This window comes from Sorex fumeus, unplaced genomic scaffold (assembly GCF_029834395.1).
Source record: "Sorex fumeus unplaced genomic scaffold, SorFum_2.1 ptg000047l, whole genome shotgun sequence".
Taxonomy (NCBI): domain Eukaryota; kingdom Metazoa; phylum Chordata; class Mammalia; order Eulipotyphla; family Soricidae; genus Sorex; species Sorex fumeus.
In genome coordinates, this window is record NW_026606104.1 from 54,264,827 (window position 1) to 54,283,087 (window position 18,261).

The 18,261-nt window shown below is 43.2% G+C and overlaps 1 protein-coding gene across 24 annotated transcripts in view; it reads left to right on the plus strand.

Annotated features, from left to right (window-relative positions):
• MACF1 (microtubule actin crosslinking factor 1) overlaps nucleotides 1–18,261 on the plus strand; it is a 403,924-nt gene that overhangs the window by 374,195 nt on the left and 11,468 nt on the right. For 10 of the 24 annotated variants that reach the window (XM_056123700.1, XM_056123697.1, XM_056123699.1 and 7 more), the window contains 12 exons: nucleotides 218–412; nucleotides 722–850; nucleotides 2,014–2,157; nucleotides 2,628–2,816; nucleotides 7,919–8,039; nucleotides 8,572–8,735; nucleotides 10,108–10,270; nucleotides 11,049–11,203; nucleotides 12,599–12,673; nucleotides 13,914–13,931; nucleotides 17,153–17,270; nucleotides 17,991–18,059. In XM_056123700.1, the coding sequence (XP_055979675.1) occupies nucleotides 218–412; nucleotides 722–850; nucleotides 2,014–2,157; nucleotides 2,628–2,816; nucleotides 7,919–8,039; nucleotides 8,572–8,735; nucleotides 10,108–10,270; nucleotides 11,049–11,203; nucleotides 12,599–12,673; nucleotides 13,914–13,931; nucleotides 17,153–17,270; nucleotides 17,991–18,059 (1,540 nt within the window). Of the gene's footprint in view, nucleotides 1–217; nucleotides 413–721; nucleotides 851–2,013; nucleotides 2,158–2,627; nucleotides 2,817–7,918; nucleotides 8,040–8,571; nucleotides 8,736–10,107; nucleotides 10,271–11,048; nucleotides 11,204–12,598; nucleotides 12,674–13,913; nucleotides 13,932–17,134; nucleotides 17,271–17,990; nucleotides 18,060–18,261 lie in introns of all 24 variants that reach the window. The other 14 variants (XM_056123710.1, XM_056123711.1, XM_056123703.1 and 11 more) reach the window with 4 other exon arrangements.

The following is an 18,261-nucleotide window of genomic DNA, read 5'->3' on the forward strand; positions in this document are numbered from 1 at the left end:
CCTGGGTTCAATCCTTGGCATCCCATGTAACTTGTCCCGCAAGCACTGGCAGGAGTGGTTCCTGAGCACAGAGCCAAGAGGAAAGCCTGAGTATCACCGGGTGTGGTACCCCCCCAAAAAAGAAAAACTGAGCCAAATGTTCACTTTCTTTGTGGTTTTACATCTTTTTGGATTCAAGTACAGTTCTCAGATGAACTAATTCTGTTTTCTTTCCTAGGTTTTCCAAAAGGAACTGGGAAAGCGAACAGGAACGGTTCAGGTGCTAAAGCGTTCAGGCCGAGAGCTGGTTGAGAATAGCCGTGATGATACCACTTGGGTGAAAGGCCAGCTCCAGGAACTGAGTACTCGCTGGGATACCGTGTGTAAACTCTCTGTCTCTAAACAAAGCCGACTAGAGCAGGCCTTAAAACAGGTGAGTGATGCTTACTAGAACAGCAAAAGGTGGATGGTTGGAGCAGATTAATTCTGGTTTCTTTGTTAGAGTCAGATCCAGCCAGTTCTGAATTTAACTGTGAAACATATTTTGAATGTCCTACAGGAATTATTAGAAAATGACTTCAGTTGGTTCTCAGAGTTGTACAAATGAAAGATAACCTTGATTTGGTGGGGTTGTTAAAGGCCTATAAGTTCAGGTCAAACTCCATCTCATGGCATATCCCAGAATATAGGACCTTCGCTGCAGAAAGCTCTGGGTTCACTCTTTCATACTTGGTTATTTCAGGCAGAAGAGTTTCGGGATACAGTCCACATGCTGTTAGAGTGGCTTTCTGAAGCAGAGCAAACTCTTCGCTTTCGAGGAGCACTTCCTGATGACACTGAAGCCCTGCAGTCTCTCATAGACACCCATAAGGTAATCCAGCTCCAAGTAACAGTGACCCATGCCACGGACCAAGCGGTGTGGGCTCAAGGAAAGCAGCTTTTGAGTAGAAACATCAGACCCCATGTGAAAAGTAGCAGGATCAAAATGGGCCCAGTTTGCTGGTTTAGCAAGAATGAGAGGGAATTACATTTTTACGATACCTTAAAGATCATTCATTTGTTTTTACAGAAACACTATACGGGGCCAGAGCAATAGTTCAGCAGGTAGGGCATTTGCCTTGCATGCAGCCAATCCAGGTTTAATCCCCTTGATTCCATATGGCCCTCCAAGAACTGCCAGGAATAATTTCTGAGTGCAGAGTCAGGTGTAACCCTGAATATCACCATATATGACCCAAAAAAATAAATTAAAAAAAAAAACCTATACATTCATTGTGAACTTGTTAAACAACATGGTACTAAGCACGACATGGCTCTGACACACACCTTTACTCCTCACCCTAAGTACTTGGTTTCTCTTTTTCTATATTACCAGCTTTATGCCCCAATTTTCCACCCTGGAATTGCTTACCATGCTGCAAGATAGACAAGGCAGTCTCTGGCACCTCAGTCCAGCTGCCTGACAGTGTGGGGAATGTTTTCTTTTTGAATCTTGTGTTTCCTGCTGGGAGACTTTAATCTTGGTCATTCTGTCACATGAGTTTTATAAGTATCATAAGATGCCATGCCTGTCATTTGTCTAAGACAATACTGTTTGCACATATAGAAATGATTAAAATCAGGATTTGGGAGATGGATCCCAGTGATTAAATCATAAGTTTCTTATATGCTAGGATGTACTTTACCACTGAGCTACATCTCCAACCCTTAGAATCAGAAGTTTTCTTTAGAAGAGAGAAACTTAATTCAGAATCTAAAAAAATGCCATGCCTAGCCATTGAAAAAGAGGCATACATGGGTGTCCCTCGACGTTTGTTATCCCAGCAGAGAAAGGTACTCTTATGTGAACCTTTCTTTGTCTCACACTACAAGGAAAAGATTCCAGAGACACCTGGGTGCAGGCTCATAGAGGTGTGTGTACCAAAATACTAGGAGGTAAAGATATACTGGAATTATTTTTCCCCTCACTGTGAACTAAGAAGTGCTGCTAGATTAGATTTCTTAAATTGTTGTTTTCAAATTCATATTGTTTAGGAATTCATGAAGAAAGTGGAAGAAAAGCGAGTGGATGTTAATGCAGCAGTAGCTATGGGAGAAGTAATCTTGGCTGTCTGCCATCCTGATTGCATTACCACCATCAAACACTGGATCACCATCATTCGAGCCCGCTTTGAAGAGGTGGGTGACTTCCTGGTTTTGGAGAATACATGTACCTGACATTTGGGTTGATAGCACTAAAGTAATACTTTCTTTGTTTTCAAATAGAAATCTTTTATTCGTCATGAACATCTCCAGAATTAAGTTAACATTATAGTCCTAACTGTATTCTCCTTGGATGCGGAAATCTAAAGACTAAACATTATGATGTGTTCATTATTACTTTCAATGACTATACTACATGTTCTTCTCCCCTTCCTATGAATCCCCATGTCTATTAGGGCATTCTCTATGTTTGCTTTCAGGAGAGCTGATTTCTTATTCCAACTCCTACTGAAAAAGAGTGAAGCTGCTAGACCCTTGGACGGTCTTTCCCATAGAACATCATTGTTAGAATCCATTTAAAAATTCCATTAGAGTAAGAACTTGGGTAGCAAGAATGTGCTTGAATAAAAGAAGTGACTGAAAAAAAATGATTTTCTCTTTTCCAGGTCTTGACATGGGCCAAGCAACACCAGCAGCGTCTCGAAACTGCCCTGTCAGAATTGGTGGCTAATGCCGAGCTCTTGGAAGAACTTCTGGCATGGATCCAGTGGGCTGAGACCACCCTCATTCAGCGAGATCAGGAGCCCATTCCTCAGAACATTGACCGAGTTAAAGCCCTTATTGCTGAGCATCAGGTAACTCCACTGCATTAAGTTGGCACTGGCATTTGCTGTGTTGCCCCTAGAGCACCCCACCCTTTTTGTCCCGAGTTTTCAGTGTATATGTGTGTAACAACTTTCTTTGCCCCGTGTATTCTTTGTATGTGTGCACATACGCTTGTGTTGCCAGGGATTCGACCTCGGACCTCCTAGGTGCAAAGCGTGTATCATAACACTGAGCTGCATCTTCAGCCCTGAGTATTCATTTCCCAGTTGCTGCTGACTATATTCTCACAGATTTATCAGCTTAAAACACACTTCCTGTCTTACAGTTTCCATGGAGCAGGCATTTAGCTCCATGGGTCCTCCTCTTGGAGCCAGCCATCAGCCTATCAAGGCCATACTCATGACCACCTGGTACTCTCACAACAGAGCAGCTGAAGTCTTCTCAGCTGGCAGTAGAAACTCCTGCCAGCTCTGACAGACCTCATGGCTGTCCCAGCCTTTACTCAGGTGTTGCCTACACTCAAGGAAAGGGGATTGATTATACAGGGTATGCACACCAGGAATCGAAATCCTGCCACCATCTGAGAAGTCGGCCTCCAGAGCTGCACCAGTGATATTTGAGGACCATGTGGTACTGGGATCAAACCAGTCCAGTTCCTTAACCCCTGTGCTACTTCTCCAGCCTGACATGCTGTCTTTCAATATTTATATAAGCAGTTTGCCTAGCAAGTGCGCATTTACCTTTCTTATCAAATCTATTGGACACCTTCCCCGCTGGGGGCTGGAGCGGTAGCACAGCAGGTAGGGCCTTTGCCTTCCACGCAGTCAACATGGCCGACCCGAGTTCGATTCCTCCACCCCACTCGGAGAGCCCGACAAGCTACCGAGAGTATCTCTCCCGCACGGCAAAGCCTGGCAAGCTCCCCATGGCGTATTCGATATGCCAAACACAGTAACAACAAAGTCTCACGATGGAGATGTTACTGGGCCCACTCGAGAAAATCGATGAACAATGGGAGGACAGTGACAGTGACCTTCCCTGCTGAAGTGTTGCCTTCTGATACACGTCCAGTCCCTCTCCCTTCTCTCATGGCTTCTCTTTCTTCTCTTTAAGTTCCCCATTATGTTTGCTCTTTCCTGCAGAACGTCTGTACATAATAGTTTCAACTTAGTTCTTTGGGAGTTACTGACCACACACTCCTTGCAGGGGCCCTTTTTCCTTTCTCTGCCAAACCACTTGTTCCCTATCTTCTCCAAGTTTCCCAGCCAGCCCTCAGGCCCCTGTAATCTGACTACCATCCCCATCAGCTCAGTGACAGCTATCCCAGCTCCATCACTCTGATAAACTCCAACTGATGTTTATTATACTTTATTTGCCCTGTGACATAGTTGACTCTTTCTTTTCCTTTCTTTCTCAAAAACTCTTCTTATAGTTAGGGAGCTAGCTCAATAGACTAATGCATGCACTTAACTGGAACCTTGGTTTAATCCCCAGCACTGCTTAGTCATCCCTGCTGCCCCCTCAGCCTTGACCCTCACCCAAGAAATACCCAGTATGGTTCTATTTTATTTTTTAATTTAAATTTAAAACATTTATTTTGTCCATTTTCCTCCTGTCTCTTTGACCTTTCCTTCCTCGTCAACATCATGGTCTCCTAAAGTTTAGATCAGCTCTACAGGAGAGACAGCTAGGGCCAGAGATATAGTGCAGCAGATAAGGCGCTTGCCTTGCACACAACCAACCTGCGTTCAATCCCTGGCATCCCAAATGGTCCCCGAAGTATCTTTGGGTGTACCTCAAAAAGCAAAAAAATTAAGGAGAGACAGCCTTCAGACTTTAGTTCCTTTATCCTTGTCTTCCTGGCTGACCCCATCTCTTCCTTTCAAACCTGCCTCCTTTCCCCTTACCCACTAATCACCCAAAACAGAAGCCTGTGATTTGCCTAGTACCCCTCTCTTTCCTAGGCCCCCAATTCTAACCAATCATTTGTTCTTATCTGTCCTCCTTTTAAAATATGTCTCTTTCTCTTCTGCCCTTACCCCAGCTGTCACCATGTCTTACCTCAGTTATTGCAGTTTTTTCTTTTTTTTCTTTCTTTTTTATAATTTTTAAATTTTATTTTCATAAGGTTGTTCACATTAACTGATTACATTCAATATTTCAACACCAGTTCCACCACCATTACACTTTCCCACCACCATTATTTCTAATTTTCCCACCACCACTCAAAACTGCCTGCTACAGGCAGATGCTAGATAATTTATTTTCTATTGCTTATTATGAATACCATGAGTGGTCAATGTGGTCACAAAAGCAGCCGCGCACTCCTGGAATTCGAAAATTGTAAATGATTGGAGTCCGGAGACATCTCTGTAGGTAGCTGATCCATTCTGAAATTCAGTTGTGAGTCTCTGTATTAAGGCCGTTGACGCACTTAAAAGACACCTGCAGGTAGTTTGTGGGCATGACAGCCAGGACCCCAAAAGGGTGGGAAGACAGGAGGGGACGGCCCGTCCCCACCACCACATAGTCTGGAGTCTTCAGTCCTCGGTCCCGCATACCAAGGGTATGGGTTTTTCTTCGGAAGTTTGTGGCCACCGGGGGTTCATTTGGAGGAGGCGGAGAGGGAACACCTGCTCCATCTGAGCTGCCCCTGTGATAGGGGCTTGGTGCTGGTTCCAGAGAAATCTCCAGGGAGCTGCTGTCTTCCAGAAGTCACTGCTGAGTCTCTGCAGTTTTCTTTCTTTTTTTTTTTTTTTTAACTGAATCGCCATGAGATATAGTTACAAAGCTTTCACATTTGAGTTTTGGTCATTTCATTTTCATTTCATTTCATCATCCTGTTATTCGTCGATTGCCTCGAGCAGGCCCCAGTAACGTCTCTTTCATCCTAGCCCTGAGATTATATTCAAGGCTCTTTAGGAGAAGAGACCCATCATTGTTACTGGTATTTGGCATATTTGGTGCGCCACGGGGAGTTTGCCAGACTCTGCCCTGTGGGCAGGCTATATTCGATAGCCTGCAAGTTTGTCCAAAGTAGGAATGAGATAATAAAATATCATAAAAAGATGTTGTGATAAGATGTCGCGCGGCCGCAAATGCGGCCGCACGGTTCCGGGAGCTGGATTTTATAGTCTCTGAGTCTTGGCCGCTGATGGGATTACACGGCGCCAGGGGGCCAGGTGGTGGGTGTGACCCCCGCCTACTGGAATTTGGAGGATCTGGGTGGAAGATGCTCGACTCCAATTCGAGTAGGCTTGGAGGACTCGGCCCCGGAACCCGCGTGGCTTTGTCCCTCTGCCAGTACCTTCATGTGTGCGGAGAGTGGTCTCAGCGTGGTGGTGGCTGGTCCTGGAGGTCTTCGGCTGCCAGAGCCCCGGTCGGGGCGGGGAGGAAAGCTCAACCCGCTCCCCTCCAAGGGACCCCAGCGAGGAACAGCCAGGCGCAGGGGCAGGAGACTCTTGGTGGAGTTTTGGTCATACAATGATAAAACACGCATCCCTTCACCAGTGCACATTTTCCACCACCAAAGTCCCCAGTATCCCCCCCACCCCAAATCCCACCCCTTTGTGTGGTAGACAATCTCCACAATACTCTCTCTAATTACATTCAATCTTTCAACACCAATCCCACCATTATTATTTGCAATTTTTCCACCACCATTCGAACCTGCTGAAAAAGCAATGCTAGACAGTTTATTTTGTATTGCTTGTTATGAATAGCATAGCACTGTAGCACTGCCCTCTCGTTGTTCATCGATCCACTCGAGCAGGCCCAGTACCGTCTCCATTGTGAGACTTGTTACTCAGTTTTACATATCAATTACGTCGTGGGTAGCTTGCCAGACTCTTCGAGAGGGGCAGAGGAATCGAACCCAGGTCAGCCACGTGCATGGCAAATGCCCTACCTACTGTGCTATCACTCCAGCCCATGAATAGCATATGCCCCTGAAATTCTAAAATTTTAATAATTAGGGTCTGGAGAGAACCCTGCAGCAAGCTGCTCGGTTTCAAGATTCTTTTATGTGTCTCTGGGTCACCGTCATTATGGAGCTTAAGTAGTAGCCATTAGCACTTGGTGGGCATCATCTCAGAGTCCCATCGGGGTGGGGAGAATGAGAGGGATCAGCTCCTCACCCATCCCATGAAACCTGTGATTTTCATTGGGTTCTGGAAGATGGCGGCCGCTGGGATTCCTAGGCGGCAGGTGGAGGGATAGCACCTGCTCCCGTCTGGCCCAGTGAAATCCACCTATGGCAAAGTCCAGAGGCATCTCTGCAGCAAGCTGCTCAGTTCCTCGATTCTTTTGTATGTTCTGCAGTTTTTTTCTTAACTTGACTCCCAGTGCTAATTGCTCTTACAAAACTTTCTGCTTTCTACACCAAAACCAAGACTAGCTCTAAATAGAAATCTGATTGTCTCCCTTTTCCGTATTAGAATTCTTTTGTTGTGCCATTGTTCTCAGAATAAAATCCCAGCCCCTCATCCTGATTTGGGGACTTTCTGAGATTTTGAAACCTCTCCAGCCTTCTTTGTAACACCTCTGATTGCTAGACATCCTTGGGTCTTCCTGCCCCATGCCATCACTGAGACTCCAGTCTCAGTGCTCAGCTCCATATCCAATTTCTAGTCAACTCCCTGCCACCTTCAACAGTGAGTGCTGTCCTAAGTCTTCCTTTGCCACCCTGTGTAATACTCATTGCTCTGACATCTAAATTTTTTTTATTTTGCTTTTTGGGTCACACCCGGTGATGCACAGGGGTTACTCTTGGCTCATACACTAAGGAATTACTCCTGGCAGTGCTCAGGGGACCATATGGAATGCTGGGAATCGAACCCAGGTTGGCCGCATGGAGGGCAAACACCTTACCCGCTGTGCTATCATCGCTCTAGCACCAGTTTTCTTTATTTAGTTGTGCACTTATTAAAGTCAGGTGTCGTGTCTTACTCCTTCAGGTTCCCAAATCCTGATAAAGTGACTTGTTCTGTCTTATTTCTTGGGAGGAGATCAGTTGTGTATAGGTTTCTGTCATTTAGTGTATCTCTCATGGGCCTACCTTGGCTAGTAGGAACTTGACTGATTCTGTCCTGGACTATGGAAAAGCTCAACTCTTTTTCCTATTGCTCCACAGACATTTATGGAGGAGATGACGCGCAAACAACCTGATGTGGACCGTGTCACCAAGACATACAAAAGGAAAAACATAGAGCCTCCCCATGCACCATTCATCGAGAAGTCCCGCAGTGGAAGCAGTATGTTTCCAGCCCACTCTTTTAGAAGGCTTGTTCTGCTGATTGAAGATGGACACTTTCCAAGTGCCTCTCAGAAATTTTCCACTTTCCACTTTCAAAAAAATACTGACAGACTGTACCCCATTTTCTTGGAATGTTAGGAAATTGCAAGGTGGCGAGGCAAATTCTTTTGCAGTGGCCTTTTCATTGTTTTGTCTGTGCTGCCTATTAACATTTGGCTTCTACTAATGAAATTATGAATCAGTTCCTATGGACCTTTGCATTTTTTGAATTGACATTTTCTCAGCTAACTGAGGATAAGACCAAACTGATTAAAGATAGATTAAAGCATTTCCTGTTACCTGGGGAAGAGGACCAACAGTTTTGAAAGTGCATGGTCCCATGTCTCAGCACTGCCAGGTCCTGTCGGGTCTTTTACTGACTAGATAATATAGTAAAGTTCTCCTAATTTTATACATAGATGACCATTTCTCTTTGTGAACAGAAAAAAAATCCACCTTTATTCTAATTTCATGTTTATATTTCCTTTTAGGGAAGGCCTTGAATCAACCCGCACCTCCACCCATGCCAATCCTTTCACAGTCTGAAGCGAAGAACCCACGGATCAATCAGCTTTCAGCTCGCTGGCAGCAGGTGTGGCTGTTGGCACTGGAGCGGCAGCGGAAGCTGAACGATGCCTTGGATAGGTTAGAGGAGGTAATGTTCCACAAAGCATCTTTCTTTAGGAGGAAGCAATGTTTTATTCAAAGATTGTCCTTCTGAGGCATAATCTGTAATTCAGATCCCTTAAGAAAAAAAGAAAAACATACAAAATCAGCCATAGTAGCTGGAAGCCAGCAACCAGCCAGTTTCTGAGGGTCCAGCCTGAGACCCAGTCCTCCTCTGCCTCTGAGTACGGTCAGAATCAAGAGCATGACTTTCCAAATTCCTCCCAAGTATGTATCTTATTGTAAAATGGCCATTGTAGGCCAAAGTAGGATGCTTTCCTTACATGTGGCGGGTACGGGTTTGATCCCCAGCGTTCCATATGGTCCCCTGAGTCTAGCCAGGGAGTGATACCTGAGCACAGAGCCAGGAGTGATCCCTGAGCGCTGCCAGAGGTGGTCCCAAAACAAATAAAATGACCATTACTATGCTCTTATAATGATATAAGATATACAATTGTAAGAATCTTTGTGATCTTGTTATTCTATGAGTTTTCTCTACCTTATGAAAAACAAGTCTAATATGAAGTGTGATTAGTCTAAAAATCATAATACCCTTGCTAGTTTCTAGAACAAATCTTTAATATCATTTATATTTTTTAAATTTGTGCACATCAAAGCAGCTATTCCTGAAAGTGAGTGTTCTATGTTTTTGTTTTTTCTGTAGGTCAGTTAAGTCTCAAGTTTGGTTTGGGCTTTTTCTTTTTCCTCCCATTCCTTCTGTCTTCAGAGTTGGAAAGACCGGGGGGAAAACTGCTGTGGAATTCATGCTTAGTCTGAATCACTGACATGGTCCATAGTAGCTAAACATTGCCTTGCCTGCTTCAGCAAGCTTCCTTTTATTTGTCAAGGCCAAGCATTTACCACAGAAATCAGACAGTGACTTTTCAAAGAAACGTGCTCACGTGCAGGGTTGAATTCTTAATGTTTCCAGCCAAAAGTGAAATAATCTCATTCTAAAATACATGAGCCTCCTGGAATAGTCCTATACGTGATCATAGTTTCTTTCAAAATCACAGTAAGTGAGGAGTGCCAAGGACTACTCTCCTGGGGTGGAGTCCATTCCCTTACATGGAAAAGTGCAGAGGGAAAGTAAGGCTGCCTTCCCTCCTCTTGTTCCGTGGGCTCTGGTTTTCCTATGGAAGTTGCTTAGTTATGGTTTCTCCCACTGCTTGTGGGAATTAAACTTGGCTTTAAATGGAGGAGCAAGAGCATGACTTCACAAGAGGCCACACACTTATCCTTGTTGGTATGCTTCCCAAAGGCCTGCATGGCTTTACTGAACGTCTGGAAGTTTTTGTTCTCTGGGCAGATTTGAAGGACAAAACGATAGGTCTTGTTGACACCTCTGGATTTCTCTGCAGTTGAAGGAATTTGCCAACTTTGACTTTGATGTCTGGAGGAAAAAGTATATGCGTTGGATGAATCACAAAAAATCTCGGGTGATGGATTTCTTCCGGCGAATTGACAAGGACCAAGACGGGAAGATAACACGTCAGGAGTTTATCGATGGCATCCTAGCATCCAGTGAGTGAAGCCGTGGTTCCAAACAGGGCACACACTTAGATTCTATGCACTCACTATGTAGAGAAGCTGGTAATATCCTTTATAAATAAGCCCTCTGAGCTAAAAGTGATAGTCTTAGGGAACAAGTAATGTAGCTGCTTACCAAAATCAGACTGTTTGGGGAAATGGCTCAGAGAACTGGAATACCACATGCTTTGTATGTGGGAATTGAAGATTTGATTCCTGGTACCACATGGTCCTCATAGTACTGCAGGCAGAAAGCCCTAAACACTGAGCTGGGAATAGCCTCTGAGCACTGTCAGATGGGGGTTGGGGAGTAACAAAAAAAAAAAACCAAAACTAAAATTGATCTATTACTTTGATGGAGAGAAGAACATCATTTTTCTGAGAACTAAAATAAAAGCTATCCTTTGAAGATATGTCAGACAAAAGATGTTTGAGGTATATATAGAAAAGAAAGCTAACTTGTGAGTAGATTATAAGTAAAATGTTTACAATACGAGTTCTGGGGCCAGAAAGACAACTCAATATTTTGAATACATGTAAAGCATCCTTTGCATGCAGGAGCCCATGTTCAATCCCTGTCGCTGCTTAACAGCTACAGGTCATTCGGTGTTGTCTTCTGGTGTGCTTTTTATATTTTAAAACACTTCCTAAAATAGATATATTTTGTTTTTCAGGGGAAAATCAAGAAAATAAAAGTTTTTCAATAGTATTTGTGTAACCCCAAGCAACTATGTAAGCAGTTTTAATGTTCCCAAATGTTCTTTTTCTCTAGAGTTCCCTACCACGAAGCTAGAGATGACTGCTGTTGCAGACATTTTTGACAGAGATGGGGATGGCTACATTGATTACTATGAATTTGTAGCTGCTCTCCATCCCAACAAGGATGCTTATCGACCAACCACAGATGCCGACAAAATTGAGGATGAGGTACAGAAAACATTGTTTGAGTACATTTCTGATCATAGATTCCTACTTTCCTAAGTCTAGCTGAGGTACAATTATCGTATCAGCCGTGACTTAACCCTTGGGAAGTAACTGTTTCTGCGCTATGTTTAGGATCCCTGTTTGGATGGTATTGCCTGTCCTAGAGGATCTCAGACTGTTGAGTTCTCTGGGTCAGTTTAAATTAATTCTTTACTCTGTAAAGTTTACAGAGAACCTTACACATGAATTTTTTTTAAGAGTTTATTTATTTTTTTATTTTTGGGGTCACACCCAGCAATGCTCAGGGGTCACTCCTGGCTCTGCACTCAGGAACTAATCCTGGCAGTGCTCAGCAGACCATGTGGGATGCTGGGGATCAAATCCAGGTCAGTTGCATGCAAGACAAACGTCCTCCCTAATCTACTATCACTCCAGCCCTCCATACATGCATTCTAGTTCAAAGATACCATGCTGCTTAAAGCAAACTGCTCTCTTGTTCCTGACCTTTGTCCCTCAAAATCCAGAGATGCTGGGGCCCAAGTGATAGTACAACAGGTAGGGCACTTGTAGCCAAGCATGTCACCAACTTGGGTTTGATCCTGGTGATTCTAAGCACTATCAGGAGTAACCCCTCAGCATTGCCTGGTATGGCCAAAACAACATACCAGGGGGAATGGGAGGTAATCCAGGGATATTGTACTCAGATATAAAAATTAAGGGGTGAAATGTGTAAAGTATTGTTTAAGGTAGTGTGTTTCCATCAGACTTTCTCCTCAAACAACGCATTGAAAATGGTAAATTTATCAGTAGCTTTGAGATTCCTGGATCTGTTCATTCTAAGGTGGGAAAGCAGTGAGCAGGTCTTAGGCGCGCTGAAACACCCCAGGGTTTATTTCCAGGAAACTTAGGGCTTTTAGCTTGAACTTCAGATTCATTCACAATAAGCCTTCTTTGACAGTTGATTTTGATGAGTTACATTAGCACATGTCCCTGAAGGAATTTTGAGTGCAACAATGTTTAGTGGGTAAGCTGCTTGCTTTGCATACGGCTGACCCAGGTTTGATCCCCAGCATCCATATGGCTCCCTGAGTCCTCCAGGAGTGACCCCTGAGCTCTGAACCAGGAGTAAACCCTGAGCACCGCAGGGTGTGGCCCCAAAACGAAAAAAGTATTTCATAGTTAACTTTGGAATTTATTTCATACTTCACTCTCGGTATCTCAAATATACCAGTAATAACAGCATGTTTTAGTTCAGAAGATAAATGCATGTGTCAAAAGCCTCAAAGGTCTAAAAGTTATATAAGGAAAAGCTTTCTCTGTTTTCCTGTAGAAATCTTTTTTTCTCAAAAGAGGAATCCTCTTCACTTCTCACACATTTTCACTGTTTACAACCAATAGGTCACAAGACAAGTGGCTCAGTGCAAATGTGCAAAAAGGTTTCAAGTGGAGCAGATTGGAGAAAATAAATACCGGGTAAGGAAAAGAAAATGAGTTTTTCGTGGTGATCTTCCTCACAGGTGACCCTTACAGGTAAAAGAAAACTGAAGAGGCCAACTTACCAATTCCGCCTTCCTTCTGCCACTGCTTTAAGGACCGAGACTGTTGGAGCCTGAGTTTTCCAGCCCTCCTCTCTACAGATGCCAAACAACAAACTAAGAATAGTGCTCCCCATCCCCATAGTTTGGTCTGAAAAACAATGCCATATCTGGATGACTGTAGTCTCTTTTTAATTTCTAGCACAGCTGGTCACTCCCAGGCTTAGAGAGGATTGCTGGAACTGTGTCAAGACTCAGAGGTCCTGAGTTTCTTCTGACCTAGGCTACAGTCTGGGCCTGGATACCCAGGATGATACCACACTCAGTAACTTTCCCTAGAATTCCTTGAGTGTATGGAATAGAATAGCACAGGGAACTGTACTATTTTAGCTCTGGGGTAGGGGACCATGCTTAGGGTATAATAGGGTCTGAAAAAAGAGTTTCTCTTCAGCAGCTAAATCCTAAAGTATATTCAGGATTTCCTAAAGACCTAAGGAAAATCTAGGATTGGCAAGAAAGATTTAAAAAAAAAACAAAAGTCCAGCTGCACTGTTACGTGTATAAATGAGAAACAAGAAAACCCATGTTAGGGAGTACACCGGAAGTGCTTTCAGGATACACCAAAGGCACACTTTGCTGCTGTCGCTTAAGAATGCACAATGAGAGGCCAAAGTGGGTAGGGTATTTCTTGCACACAGCTGGCCTGGGTTGATTCCCGGCATCCCATATGGTCCCCTGAGCACTGCCAGGTGTTATCCTGAATACAGGGCCAGATGTAACCCTTGAGCATGCCAGGTGTGGCCCATAAACAAACAAGAAAATTGTACGATGACTCTACCCTGGTCCAACATAGGATATTTAGATAATCAAGTTCCAAATAATTTTTTGCTTCTTAGATTTTGTTTTCTTGTTGCTTTTTCAAACTCCTATGAGAGAGGGAAAAAAAATTCCTATGAGAGAGATTAGTTAGCAGGGCAGAAGAGAGTAGAAAAGTTAGGTCTTCGTTTATAAAATCGTGTTCCCATGTCAAGAGCTTAATGGAGTAGTCAGTATGTGTCACCATACTTGAAGACTGGTAACATGAATGCATAATTTTCATTTTTCAGTATTAATTTGACAAAATGTTCTTTTTCTCTCTCTCTTCTGTCTCCTTCATCCTTTCTTATTACTGTCTATAGTTCTTCCTCGGCAACCAGGTACAGTGTGACTTGCAACATTCCCCTTCTCGGTGGAAATGGTCTGTGTAGCTAATGCTGCCTGTTCTGTGCTCTGGGGAAAGGACATCATCTGAAGCATGCATGGGCCACATCTGGTTATGTTACCAAGTGGAGAAATGGCCAATTGGACTAGCATTATAAAGCTATCTTAGCATCATAAGGACAAAAGATCTTGTTTTATTATTTTAAGGAGGTGAATTTTCTTGTTCAAAATTATATGGCTACACATAGTGATATCAAGCTGGATTGAGTTATAAGCAATAAGAAATGGGAAATTGAAGTTCTGCTTATCAAACCATCCCACTGCTCAACAGAACTTGGACTTAGACTTCAATGTTAGAAGTCAGGATAGCAGATTGTGCAGTTTCTGGTTTATACCAAAACCTTTTAATAGTCAGCACAAATATTACGTTTAAGTCACAAGTTCCTGGGATACTAAATACACTAATATATACAGCAACTTGTATTTATATTTTATAATTATGACCTGATTTATAATTATAAGATACCAGATAAGTATAGTGTTGGACTCAACATTGACCATAGGCTTAAATTTGCTGTCCATGCCAGCCAGCTAAACTGGAGTGGGATTCAATTTAGACATATAAAAAGAGATTGAATGCTTTTGACTCCACTTGGCAACACTAACCTTTTAGATCTTTTTAGAGGGTTCTGGGGTCCTGTGTCTTCAGATGGAAGGAAGTTGCATGAATAAAACCTGTTAGGACACAGAAGAGTCTAAAACACATAAGAGTTTATTTTCACTCAGTTCCAGTCACTCAGTTATCACTAACTACAGTAACATTCTGGGTCAGTGGGAAAGAGATTAAAGGCAAAACAGCGAATTTAAAATATCATTGCATGAGGGTGCCCAGTAATACCTACAGGAAATGCCTTTTGACTGATGTCTGCAAGAGGGTATCAGAGCTCTTTGGGTTTTGTTTGTTTTTATTTGGGATTTTTGTTTTTGTTGTTTTTCACTGCCTGGGGCTGAACGTTCACCAAGGCCTCATATACGTAAGGCAGGTAAGCTTTCTGCACCTCAGCTACATCCCTGCCTGGCCTTTGAAGAGGTGCTGACATCCTCTTCTTGTGCTCCATTGATAAACATTGTCAGATGAGTTCGTTCCAGTGTTGGAAATAGAAGTTTGTTTTAGAGCCAGAGAGAGAGAGAGAGAGAGAGAGAGAGAGAGAGAGAGAGAGTATAGCACATAAGGCACCTGCCTTGCACACTGCTGGCCCAAATTTCATCCCCACCTTTGGTCCCTAGAGCACCACTAGGAGGAAGCCCTGAGCATAGCTGGGCATGGCCTCTGAAAAGGTCAGAAGTTCCTTTTACGTATGAGGCATCCGTTACCTCAAGGACCACATGCCTGCCATTTGTCAGAGCTGTTGTAAGAACCAAGGCTACTGTGATTTTCTGTGGGAGGTAGAAACAGATGTGAGTATTGCCCTTTAGACTCTTTACTGAGGTTTCTGCCTTACTGACAACCCAGCTCTGCCAAGTTTGCTCACACCCCCATTTTTAGAGTTACTGTCACCCCTTCCACCACACCTTAGTCTGACCTCAACTTCCTTTGCCACTTTGGCTCCTGGTGTGGACCAAACCTCCCTCTCCCCATAGCTCACCAGAAACAAGTTAAAATCTCTGAGAGAGAGCTTTCGTAAGAAACTCAGAAGGAAGAAATAGTAATAAATGAAGTAATTCACATTAAAAGCTAATGAGTCATAGATTACAGTAAATGGAAGTTTATAGTATATCTTGAAGTTTTGGGAGATGAGATGGGCCCTTTTTTTCTTTATCTCGTTGCTCCAGAGAAAATCCCAAATGGCATGTAGCCCGTCACTGCCATTGACACTAGCAGAATCCTTGATTCCTCCCTAGGGACTCCTCTTTTTCACTCACAGAAACCAGCATCTGAGAGTGACTGCCTCAGAGGCCAAAGGGGCAGCTTCCTTCCCAGGACAGGACTTTCTTCTCTCACACCTCTGGTCCCCACTTCAGTGCTCTTTATTCCACGCGGTGCTTTTGCTGTAGCCACTTCAGTAGAAACTTAACAGCTCTATGAGATGAAAGATCTCGGCCTGTTTGACTTTCAAAGTAAAGGACTGGGGAGGGGGTGAAATTTTTCAGCCACCTTGCCTATATAAAAAGTTGCACTTGAGTCAGTGCCAAATGATATGCAGAATTGCCACAAATACATTAATTTAAAGGAGGTTGGTTTTATGTCTTCAAACACCCTTTCTGGCATTTTCAATTTTTATGCCTTTTTCAAAGTTACACTTCTTGTAACTTTGAAAATCCTAATTATGTGATTCTCTCTTCCCCCTCTCCCACAAACATTTTCCTTGATTCAAATTTTAGAAATTCTGTTTCTCCAAATGTCTGATTTTATTTTTTTCTGATCTTGTCATGATTCTTTTTTGTTACCCCATGCTCTATTTTGGAAAAATGGCTATTTCACATAATGGAAAACTACAGATATTAGCAGAGATGAGAAATGGGAATGTTAAGGCAAGGGATAAGTAAATAACAAAAGTTGCCTTAACATCCAAAGATGATTGTTGAATGCTATGTTTAATCAGTATTATAAATTAAAATTTTAATTCTTTCACCAAAATTTTAGTATGTGTTACCTAATCATTTAGCTAAAAAAAAAAAATTCTGCTGGTGTTATCACAATTAGGGAATACTAAGGATTTCTTTTCTGAAAATCTGATGTGGAAAATCAAATATTCTTCTAACTTATAAGAATGATGATGCTTTGCACGGGTTTACTTAAGCTTGGAATGTTACTCCTATTTTTCATTTTCATTTTTGAGCATACTGTATTCAGAAATTGACATCAATCTTATATTCGCCTTTTCTCTTATGAAACAAACTAGCATAACAACAAAAACTATTGAGTTTCAATTGCAAAAGCCTTAATGGTTCTGTCTGTCCTACATCCTGCCCTTTTGATGTGGCCGTCGAAGAGTAGCTTCATCCCAATGGAAAGCAAAGCAAGACACCGGTCTTTCGCTTGATACTATTTTTGATTTTTCCATATTTTAAATTCTTCGTGAAAAAGTGCAGATTGGGGATAAAAGTTCTCCCCAGACTACCACATTGTCATTCGCTCTGAATACAGTCTGCTCTAGAAAGAAGCCTCTGTATGCTCTAAGGCATCCTCACTCATCAGTCTCCCTTGGTCCTGCAGTTCGGGGACTCCCAGCAGCTGCGGCTGGTCCGCATCCTGCGCAGCACAGTGATGGTTCGCGTCGGTGGAGGATGGATGGCCCTGGATGAATTTTTAGTGAAAAACGACCCCTGCCGAGGTAAGGAACAATCCTGAACATGTGTTCCATGGCGGATACACCCTCACCATAGCTCTTTGATGCCACAGAAAGTGGTGGTGGTGGGGTCTGCTGTTCAGTTAAGCTGCTCAGATGTCCCACTAGCCAAATTAGATCTTGGTACCAGCAAGAAAACCCGGGAAAGGTTTATGCTCTTAGGGGAATGCTGCAGGGAAAATAGGAAGTCACAGTGTCATTGAATGTTTTGTGTTTGCGTTTATTAGAAAGGGACCCAAGAAACCCTTTAGGGTTCCAGTCAGTGCTCGGGGTTTCTTTAGAGACCTGTCCCTGAGACACAGGGAGGGCTGTCCCCTCCCATGCAGAAAGGGACTGGGAAGCTCTCGTAACCAGGTGGGAGTATAAAGGATCCCTAGCAGGGGCCCACACATTTCTTAAGACAGATAATCACGCAAGAAGACAAGGTGGTATCTCTCTGCTAAACACAAAAAGGCTGGCATGCCAGTGCTCTGGCAGAGAAGAGTGTTATGCTCAGTCTGAGTGGTGGCCCTGCAGCTAGAGTGTGAGGATTACCTCTGTGACCCTCTGCTAAATCCTTTTCCACAACTCCCTTTCCTTTCTCCTGTTAGCAGACCTGCATGTGGATATACAGGAGGCTCCCCCTTTGTCTGCCAGTTTCTCTCTTGACCAGTTTCTGCGTTCCTGCTCTCTCTGTTTCTTGTGTTTATATATTTTTTATTCTAGTTCACCATCCCGGGACTAAAATAAAGCGCTCTGATTCCAGCTCTTCGATTTCCAGTCAGTCTCCCATAGGTTGGCTTTTAAGCTTTGTTCCTGTTACCCACGCCCTAGCCCATTGAGAATGGCTTTGCTTCTTAAACAATAGCTTCTCCTGTCTCTCGGTATCTGCTGCCTTAATATGGATACTTGGAAACAGCCAAACCATAACTTTCTAATAATTATAAGTTGACAGTTAAAATACTCCTCCTAAGACAGGACCCATGGAATTTTTTTC